Below are 10776 nucleotides of genomic sequence, written 5' to 3'. Positions count from 1 at the left end.
TGGCAAACAATGAGCTTTTCAGGAAGAGGTTTATACTTTGTCATTTCGATAAAAACATATTTGGTTGGACAAATGCCAGAGTGAGGTAAATGTACGCCATCTAACGAAACCAACAACCAAACTATAACCTCTGAGGGTTTAGAGAGAATCAGTCATGGGCTGTTTCTCAATTCCTCTCAAAGACCAATGGAGGAAGAGGTGGGAGGGAGGTACCTTGTATCCTGTCTTCTAATGCGCTTTGAGAGCAATTGAGGAAACAAGGACGGAAGCAAGGATTTAACGGCTAGTAGCGTTTTCAGACACAGCCCTAAATAAGAGAGGCTATTCAACATCAAATTAATTCTGACATGAGGCAGTCACAGGGTGCATTTGGAACTTTATTGGCATTTTGCAAGACTTCAGGTTAAAGCGTTAACAAGCACGCATCAGCATCTCGGAGTACCAGAGATGTTCCAAGAATCATTTCTGACAAAAACAGTTTGGTTGTTCTACAAACATACATATAGAATATTAATAACGTTGCTTTAGCTGAATACTATTATAACCAACTCGGCCAGAATAATCGTGCATTTAAGTTGGGTTTTTCGATATTGCTGATGAGGCTTCTGTGTAACAGAAACAAAATGACAAAGGCATCATTCAAGCATTAAAGAAAGGCAACAATACTTTAAAATGTCACAGTTCAGGCTAATTGCAATAATCAACTTAATGAAAATGTAATTTTTTGAAAATAAAAAAAAAGTGCAAAAGGCAGATATCCTTTTTTGGGATAAACACAAATTCCAGTTCAAAATTGGACAAAGAGATCAGTACACGCACTATGACAAGTAAGCAATTCACTGATGGAGAAAGAGGTTGCACATATAAATTGGCATAAGCTGTGATACAGTTCAATCATTTCACAATAAAAGTCATGAGTTTCATCAAATAACATGTTTTTATACCAAAGACAATTAAATACGGGGATTAAAATCAAGGGATAAAATTCAAATTGTAATATTGATACTCCGATAGAGCTCTAAAAGTGTTTTTTTTAAATGACTAACCGTTTCATCATCATCATCATCATCATCATCATCCTCCTCATTGGGAGCAGATATCCAGTTCAGGTAAGGACACAATTGCATAAGACCTCTTGGCTGCATACTGTTTTCTTCCATCTTCTTGTGTGTGCTTTTCCACAAACGTCCACAACAGGTAGACCCAGGTACTACGCTGCACTATACTTCCCCCTGTTAAGGTGTATTCACTGTTCAAGACTTGGGATATTAAGCAGGATGGGACCATTACAGGGGTTAGATCAGGAAGGCAATTGAAATCTAAAGAGCCAAACAAAGCCGGTGAAAATATCAGAAACACACAGGGTATATTTAGCTGGGTTAATCTGTATTGTACGGACTTTCTGAAAAAGAGACGAGTCAGCTGTTTTTGCTTTTAATGAAAGACGCCAGACTTTCGCAGCTGTAATGACGCACTGGTTCTTTTCTTCCTCACGTCTTTTCACTGTGTTTCTTTTTTGTCCTGGTCATTTGAGAAGAGGGTCGCAAATCCTCAGGGAATTTCACATTAAGGAGGAATGTTTGGAGCGACAACCTGGAGCAAAGGAAGTGGGAAAATAATTCTGAAAGCGCAACTGTTGTAGAATTCGCAGACTACGGGTAGCAGATGTTACAACATGCCATTTACAGAAAGACAAATTGGTAACCACAATATATAGTATTATTTCATAAACAATAACTTCATTTATATGCATGTCTTTATATGAATGTCAAGTCTCAAGGATAATATCTACTATACATGTTAGTATGCGGTGACCGTACTAAGGTCTTCATTAGTAGTTGGGCTCCCGAGTGGCGCAGTGATCTAAGACACTGCATCTCAGCGCAAGAGGCGTCACTGCAGTACCTGGTTCACATCCGGCCGTGATTGGGAGTCCCATAGGGCAGCGCACAATTGGCCCAGTGTCGTCCGGGTTTGTCCGGGGTAGGCCGTCATTGTAAATAAGAATTTGTTCTTAACTGACTTGCCTAGTTAAATAAAAGGTTCAATTGAAATATATATGTTTTACCTCAGTACAGGAAGAAGAAGCGTGTTCTGTGCGAGGCAGCCATGCTTTCAGACATGTTGCGCACTTTCAGGTAGTTCACGAACCCTCTGAAGAAAAGCAGGAGACCTGAGGAAGGGATTCGTAATCATTAGTAAAAAACACCACTATTCATCCAAGGTCAAGGAATTCACTTTACTGTGGGAAGATTAGTAGTACATCATTTCAGCCACCAGATGGCATTGTTGTACAACATTCTAGGTGGATATATTAGTACAACTTAATTCCTCAGCAATTGGCTAGTTGAAGAATGCAGCATTTGCGATACAGATCAGTAAACTTACCGAGGACCAGGAAAATCCACCAGAGCCAGTACTGCCCATTGAAATATCCAGTAAAGTAGTCAGAGAACTGTGGGAAAGTAGAAATTACAGGAAATGGAAATTCAACATGTCCTACCATCATGAGAATACTTTTGAATGACAATCAGTTACTATAAACACATACAGATTATCAGAATCACCATGGCAGAAATTTACATGCGCTAGGATTAGGCCTCCTCAAGCCTCAATTCCTCAAATGTTGGGTGTCCTAATTGAGACTATGGGCCGGTTTCCAGGACAAAAAAAAGAAGCCTAGTCCCAGACACCAGGAAACCAGGCCTTATATTTGGCACTGCTCAGATAAAGGCCTAAACTCCTGTATAGCCTAGTATTGCACAACATCTAGTGGGAGTAGCTGTGTGCACCAGATAAATGATGAAAGCCCGGGGTTAATAACTCTATGCCCACCAGTGTGTTGCTTCTTCATGTGGAAATTGTACAGGGCTTTGATTGATGCCCGGAGCACAGAGATCACACTGGGTTCCTGCTCTTAAGGGCATCCTCCTCACATCTAGGGCTAACAAGCCTTAGCAAGCATCTGCTTCCTACTGCACAAGCCATGCTTTGGATATGCAGTAATATACTGGACATACTTGAAATGTATTTTCTAACATTCAACTCATTAACATGCTAGTAGCTAAGTGAAGCTTTTAAGTTTTTTATTTAAAAATTTTAGTAATTTAGCAGACGCTCTTATCCAGAGCGATTTACAAGAGCAATTAGGGTTAAGTGCCTTGCTCAAAGGCACACTGGCAGATGTTTCTCCTAGTCGGCTTGTGGATTTGAACCAGCGACCTTTTGGTTACTGGCCCAACGCTCTTTACCGCTAGGCTACCTGCCGCAATTACGAGCACAGAATTGTCTGGATTAAGCAGGATACTGCTAGCCAGCTTGTTCATTTAAAGTAAACCATTTGTAACATTGATGTTTGAAGTAGACACTTTGTATGGGCTGCTTTTAAAGTTGTGGACTGTATGTCCTGTCCCATATTGAAATCAACTCTGTACGTTGTTTTAGATACATTGATTAGGCCCCTTCAACCCAATACAGCACTTACTCTGACGATGAGAATCCACTTGATGAGAGAGAGGCCAAAGCCGCAGATGGCCCCGTATCGGCCAGCGATGGTGTTGGTCAGGCAGAATGACAGGCAAAACCCAATCCAATTGAACAGGAAGGCCACTGTTTGGAGACAGAAGAAAGCATGCAGTTACAAGCACAGACCAACAGACAAACAGACACCACTCTCAAAGTTGACTAACATTTCTGTTGAGTGAGACACTGTTCAGTATATCACAAATTGGATGTCCTTCTATACACACTTAAAGACACATTCTGAGGCCAAATGAATGCAGCCAGAGAATCGCTAAGCTGACTTACTTTGACCTTTCCCACCTCCATTCCTATTGGAGGAAGAGATCATGTTGTCTTCAATGAGTGACTGTTGCCACCTTGTGGTGAATCCATAGAAAACACCTTCAACTGCTTACTCACATTTTCATCCAAGCAAACTTTTGTTATGTTCCCCTGCTCAGACTGAAATGGGCCAGTCCGCTCAGTGAAAGAGGCTATTTGGGCTTGTCAACTCACTGAAGAATCGGGGGGTTTTGTGCACCAACAACAGATCCACTCACTGAAAAAGGCCAGCATGAAAATGCCGTCATTCCCCACCCTCAGCTGGTCGACATCGCTGAAGTCATCCCTTGGAGGGAAGTCATCCTCCTGTTTAATTAAGAGACATAGGACAGAAAACAACTCATCCATCTCTTCTGCAGAAACGTCGCAATAGCTCAGTCATCCCAATGAATAAGGAGCTGGGCGGTATAGTACTGTTGTGTGTCGACATTTCCTTCTTTTAGAGTTGTTGAGAAAGCAGAAATAAATCTCAATGGGCATTTGTACTAGAACTACATAAAATAGAGCTAACATACTGTAAATACTGTTGTAGCTATGACTTGGACAATATAGCTATCAAAGTTATTTTGGTCTTGAAATATGTTGTTACACTGTGTAGTTAATAGCAGCATTAAAGTTTTTCTTACAGCATTCCAGCAGAATAATCCTGTTTTCATGGGTAAACATCCCATACTCAAAAACATGTGTGTGTGTGTGTGTGTGTGTCCTACCCCTGGTATCACCTCCACAGAAGAGAGTACCATGGCTTCAGCTTTGGCTTTCTCTGCCTCATCGTAGGTGGGAAGCGAGGTGGCCACGCTGTAGGGGGGCGGCACGGGGAAATCACTTGGGTAACAACTGCTCTCTACTGGGGGACCACAGGGAAGAGACATGGCCAATTAGACTACAACAGGGCAAATGAACACTGTTCACAAGGTGAAGATGGAGTTCGGAATCAATTCAATCAAATAAGGAAATCACATCGGCTTAATTCCAGGAGTGTGAACTATCGGCCTATACTTAGGGCAACTGGCTGGTTCCAACGTGTTTGAAAGAACTACATGAGAGCTACAGACGCTGCGAGAGAATGAGATGGAGAAAGGGGCAGAAAGACAAAGTGAGACACAGAAAAAGGCAGAAGCAAAGACATAAGCTAAACTGAGGTGTAGAACGGGGATAAAAGAGCCAAACAGACAGTATATGGAGTCTTTGGTTCTGTACCAGGCATGGCAGCGGTGGCTCCCAGGGCGATGCTGGCATACGGGGGAGGTGGAGCCTCTGCGTCCCCCTCCAGGGCTACTGGGACTGGGCAGGCCTGGGAGGACGAGTTGGCCTGGGCCGAGGTGCACGGCTGCTGGGCGCTGGTGGAGGGCTCACAGGAGTCGTCTTCATCATTCTCAAACTGAGAGAGAAGGGGGGCGGGGGGGGGGTAGAGAGAAGGAGTTAAGTGTCACTTCAATAAAACCCACGTCACAAGTTCACGACACAGAATGTCAAAGGTGAGGAAGGAGAGGGAAGCCTGTAAACTGAGACGCTTGGAGAGATATGGTCATGGCCCAACACTGAAAGATCATCTGGTGTTTTGTAATAAACTAAGAAGGCAAAATTTGATTCCAGTGCTAAGGGCGCTGAAGACATCCAAAACATGTGATCTAGGCTAATTGCCAGCATAGCATCCAGTTGGAAGAAGACAACATGGTCATGGGAAACAGAAGGGTGACGGTAATGTTATAGAGAAGAGAGCACAGCCTTATATCTGGCCAATGACAAATTACGTAGCTTAAGCGGATGCATAACCTAGGCCTTGATCAGTGTGGCAGCAGTGCCAAATGTTGCTTTAGTCTTGCAGCTCACTTGAGGCTGTGGCGTTTGCTTAGGTCAACAGACCAGCGTTTAACTTGTGGCTTAGCTGTAGATGAAGTTTGGCATCATGTCCAGCAGCACTCTATGCACTGCGGGTCAATGTGCAAAGCCAGGAGAATGAGTGAGTGCGATGCTATCCGGTGTCAAGGACACCAGTTATGCAAGAGCTAAACAACTGCATAATTGGCCAGGGGTGAATGAGTTATTTCACCATCGGCACACCAAGGCCTAAACACAAACTCCTAAGGTTATCTCAGTATGTCCAATATTCATCTGATACATCTCGTATACGTGTTGGATATAAGTCCAAATAGTTAGGTTAGGCCTACATGTTTAAAGACCTGTTCAGAATGAGTGTACACAAATAACAAGGATGGTTGGGGAGTTTACATTATAAAACAGCCTATATGACGCATCTAAATACAGGTTACCCTCAAAACCTGAAAGAGATGACACAGAGGCAAATCCACAGTTGCCTAGCGACTGAGGAAAGTGCAGAGGCAGGATCAAAATAGCACGGCTGTGGCTGAAAAAGTTTTGCACTTCGAAAAGCAAAAAAGGTAAGGCATACATACCATGGTATGTCTGACGTGAGCAAGCATTCCAGCATAGTGCAGCAGTGGGCATTTTGACTTTAAGGCTAGTAGGCAACATTATTCAAAAGGCTTACAACAACTGCCTAATTAACTTATCCCATATCAAATCAGTCTGTGGAAGTAATTATTGATAACCTAAATACACATTGGCATGATAACGACTGTGAAAGTAACATTTTTCTGCTTTCGAGAGTGATGGGCCGATACAGGACTAAACCAGAAGTGACCCTAGCCTTGGATACACGGCATTCACATTGACAACTACACATCCGAGCAATAGCAAACCTCCAGCAGCATAGCTAAAGCTGGTGCTAGAGGCCAAGTGAATTAGATGACAGAGCATCACACCCAAACAAATATTTAAACACATGTAAGAGTCATTTTTCAATTGGCACAAAAAGTGGATTCAATATCTTTCTGAATATTTCCTCGTTATCAGAGTTCCACCTGAAACTGGAAAATGGTGTTTATAAGACACCGGTGCCTACCAAATCGATAATTATGGAAGTATCGCCAAGTAGAAAAGTAGGTTGAACACTGTTCCCCTATCCATTACCCATCCTACTCTAGAACCCCAGTGTTTCCTCTATATTAATATAGAAGCGGTGGGCCGCACTTCTCAATGACAAACTCCACTCCAATTTTGTATTTTTTATAATACACTGCTCAAAAAAATAAAGGGAACACTTAAACAACACAATGTAACTCCAAGTCAATCACACTTCTGTGAAATCAAACTGTCCACTTAGGAAGCAACACTGATTGACAATAAATTTCACATGCTGTTGTGCAAATGGAATAGACAAAAGGTGGAAATTATAGGCAATTAGCAAGACACCCCCAATAAAGGAGTGGTTCTGCAGGTGGTGACCACAGACCACTTCTCAGTTCCTATGCTTCCTGGCTGATGTTTTGGTCACTTTTGATTGCTGGTGGTGCTTTCACTCTAGTGGTAGCATGAGACGGAGTCTACAACCCACACAAGTGGCTCAGGTAGTGCAGCTCATCCAAGATGGCACATCAATGCGAGCTGTGGCAAGAAGGTTTGCTGTGTCTGTCAGCGTAGTGGCGGAGTTTGATTTCACAGAAGTGTGATTGACTTGGAGTTACATTGTGTTGTTTAAGTGTTCCCTTTATTTTTTTGAGCAGTGTATATACTGAACAAGAAGATCAAACATAACATGCGACAACTTCACTGATTTTACTGAGTTACAGTTCATATGGAGGAAATCAGTAATTTTAAATAAATTAGGCCCTAATCTATGGATTTCACATGACTGGGAATACAGATATGCATCTGTTGGTCACAGATACCTTTAATAAAAATTGACCTCACAACGGGCCTCAGGATCTTGTCACTGTATTTTTGTGCATTCAAATTGCTGCCGATAAAATGCAATTGTGTTCATTGTCTGTAGCTTATGTCTGCCCATACCATAACCCCACCACTACCATGGGGCACTCTGTTCACAACGTTGACATCAGCAAACCGCTCACCCACACGACACCATACACGTGGTCTGCGGTTGTGATGCCGGTTGGACGCACTGCCAAATTCTCTAAAACAACGTTGGTGGTGGCTTTTGGTAGAGAAATTAACATTAAATTCTCTGGTGGACATTCTTGCAGTCAGCATGCCAATTGCACACTTTCAAAACTTGAGACATCTGTGGAATTGTGTTGTGTGACAAAACTGCACATTTTAGTGCCCTTTCATTGTCCCCAGCACAAGGTGCACCTGTGTAGTGTTCATGCTGTTTAAACCGCTTCTTGATATGCAAAACCTGTCAGGTGGATGGATTATCTTGGCAAAGGAGAAATGCTCACTAACCGGGATGTAAACAAATTTGTGCATATGGAACATTTCTGGGATCTTTCATTTCAGCTCATGAAACACTTGACATGTTGCGTTTAAATTTTTGTTCAGTATATATAGTACATACATTTATTTTTTGTAATTTCTATCTTTTATATTTCGTTTTTTTGGGGGGGTGAAAATAATTTGGGGGATGTTAAAACATTTTCAGTGTAAACTTTAATGACTAAGACCAGAAATAATGTAGAGAACATAACGGAGCTATATATTTTTTTATAAGACCATCTTTGAGAACTAACAACCACCAAAATGAAAACTAGACTGGGGGAATACAAATAAAACAAATGTCATGGCATGTTATGTTTGAGTCACTCAGACAGCACAAGAACACGACATAAACCATGCCAAAATGTGTGAATTGCAGAAAATGTACTTTTAACTGCACATTTTCTATCAGCCCCATGGCAAAACGTATAGAAATGCAGGAAATTTGCTTTAAAACTGTAGAATATTCTATCCACCCCATGGTAAATTGTGTAGAATTGCAAGAAATTTGAATTAAAACAGCAACATGTCTCTGCGGCCAAGAGTGCGACCTCAAACCGCCTCCCCACCACTGCTGAAATAGCTAATAACTACCTAGCAAACTGGATTGAACAATAACCTAACCACCTTGTTTTTCTGACCATTATTATGTAACTAGGAATGGCATCTTCTTTGTGGGGGTGTATATTGTTCTCATGGAAAGCCAATTATTGAGCACTACAGAGATGTCATAGAACATTGTTTGTATTATGTACGTGTTTTGGGGGCTCTAACTATACTTGAGTAAGGTAGTGTTGCCACAAATGGCTGCATATAATTGAAGTCTAGCCTGAGTTAACTTACCTGGCACTTGCTGACATACAGTGAACTAACGTTTGCTAGCTAGCCAAGTTACTTATCCGTTCAGAAAACAAATACAAACTGAGTTAACTAAGTGCTAAAGTGCTGTCATGTGGATGATTAACGACTCAAATTGAATTGGAACTTGCTAGCTAACGTTTAGCTAGGTTAGCTATTGTATTGTTGATCTGCTGCTGAATAATGCGGAAGTGATAGGCACGAGGAACATCCGTTTGATTATACAAGCCGTCAATTTAAACATGTATAGTCTAGGTTGACACCAAGTAATGTTGTAAATAGGTTGTTTATATTAGTTGGAGTTCGCAAACAGATGGCAATGTCGATTGTTTTTGCTCACCACTTGGTATCGGCTCGCTGCCTGGTCCATCTTGACGTTAGACTCAGCTGGCGGAGCTAGCCAGCAAGCGAAAAGTCAACAATCGTGTATTTAGCTATTTCGTAACTCGATTTTACTTTTTAATGGTCAGCATTCGGGTGAAGTAGATTAAATATACACGCCGGGGCGTACAATAAACCGTCCATTTACGCTTCAACTGAAGCAAAACTACTTTTGATAGGAAACGTCGAGTGAGTGGAAACACATAGGGCTCTTTGACTTGTGACGCAATGCCTCCGAATTCCAAATCTACTCCTATCCACTACACTTACCTCATCCCTGAAGATCTGAAAGATATTGGATGAATCTAAACAATAAAGTGAAAATATAAAATATCATCTTATTCTTAATACCTATCCAATCTCATCAGATTTGACTGTAGACAAGACAGTGTATAGGCTAGGAAATAGGTGCTAGTGGTCGAATTGGAATTGGGCATTCTACTCTACCGGGGAATATAAAACATTTGACCACTAGGTGGTGCAAAAACGCAATAGTTATTCAGAGAAGCAGAGACGGACGGTCAGAAGCCTACACGCACACAGACTGTTCGCAATAATCCCACCGTAGATGTCGGCAAAAGAGCTATTTCCCCATTTTGGGTTGTGGGACTTTGCACTTGGACAGGTAAGGCCTACTTGGTAGTACTCTTGGTTTATAGTCTATCAGGACTCATTGGATTGGCTGCTGTAACTGTAAACCAGGGCTCCCCAAATGGCGGCCGTGGACCGAATTTGGACTGCGGTTGGTTTTATTTGGCACCCCAAGTTTTCTGAGCCAAAACACTTATTTTTTTAAATTATTTTTTAAGGTACAATTTTCATTGTTAGACATAAGACTAAAAGCACCAGGAAATCATCTTCAATTGATTGTTCCAAACTATTCCCACCATCCATCCAGTCAAGAATAAATCGGCCCGCGGCTTAATCTAGTTGATGATCCCTGCTGTAAGCGTTGGTAAGGAGAGACCTTGTTAGAAAACATTGGTGATATTGGGAATGTATGAGGCCCTGATTTCATAGAGAATACATTAGGCCCCTTTGGCTCCTACCACCATGGAGTGAGAGATCCAAAACAAACCCAGAGAACAATCAACTTGGCCATTAAATGAGAAAGGGGGAGAGAGAGAAGGAGGGAGAGTTTTCAATTGCAGGCTGTTTCTGTCTTTAATTCGACTAAGACAGTTGTAAATTATATCCAATGCAGGCTGTGCAAGATATGGTCTATCTAGGCTCATGGGTACTACAAACACAATGGGAGTAACTGAGCAGTAGATTATAGCTATCCAATCAGACCAAATAGAGAAGAGAACATTTGCAAACAACACAACAAATATAAGAGCAACATTTCCAGTTTCTGCTACATTTGGAACTGTTGGATAGTTGCCACATATCAAA

At 41.7% G+C, this 10776-nt stretch overlaps 1 protein-coding gene across 3 annotated transcripts; it reads right to left on the bottom strand.

Moving 5' to 3' along the window:
- Positions 1-359: 359 nt before the first annotated feature.
- LOC120033315 (NEDD4 family-interacting protein 2-like) lies at positions 360-9625 on the bottom strand. 3 transcript variants are annotated; one of them, XM_038979613.1, is made up of 8 exons: positions 9341-9625; positions 5044-5224; positions 4566-4690; positions 4062-4149; positions 3485-3609; positions 2389-2455; positions 2069-2173; positions 360-1593 (listed from the first exon to the last, which is right to left on the bottom strand). In XM_038979613.1, exons 1-7 carry the CDS (start codon positions 9368-9370, stop codon positions 2070-2072), a joined length of 720 nt encoding a protein of 239 aa, XP_038835541.1. In that variant the 5' UTR covers positions 9371-9625; the 3' UTR covers positions 360-1593; position 2069. The 3 variants fall into 3 exon arrangements, with proteins under 3 accessions (XP_038835541.1, XP_038835540.1, XP_038835539.1); XM_038979612.1 differs by having other exon boundaries at positions 4554-4687; XM_038979611.1 differs by having other exon boundaries at positions 4554-4690; positions 9341-9624.
- Between the last annotated feature and the right edge of the window lie 1151 nt (positions 9626-10776).

The sequence above is a fragment of the Salvelinus namaycush genome, chromosome 40 (genome assembly GCF_016432855.1).
Source record: "Salvelinus namaycush isolate Seneca chromosome 40, SaNama_1.0, whole genome shotgun sequence".
NCBI classification, from domain to species: Eukaryota; Metazoa; Chordata; class Actinopteri; order Salmoniformes; family Salmonidae; genus Salvelinus; species Salvelinus namaycush.
Note: the sequence above shows the minus strand (reverse complement) of the source record. Positions and strands in the feature narration are given on the sequence as shown.

Bases quoted from the DNA above. Each gene is read 5' to 3' on its own strand.
- LOC120033315 (XM_038979611.1), bottom strand. From the start codon at position 9,370: ATGGACCAGGCAGCGAGCCGATACCAAGTG. The intron at 5,225-9,340 runs GTGAGCAAAAAC...CTTCTCTCTCAG, and splicing joins CAGCGAGCCGATACCAAGTG to TTTGAGAATGATGAAGACGA. The intron at 2,456-3,484 runs GTAAGTGCTGTA...ACTTTCCCACAG, and splicing joins AGTGGATTCTCATCGTCAGA to TTCTCTGACTACTTTACTGG.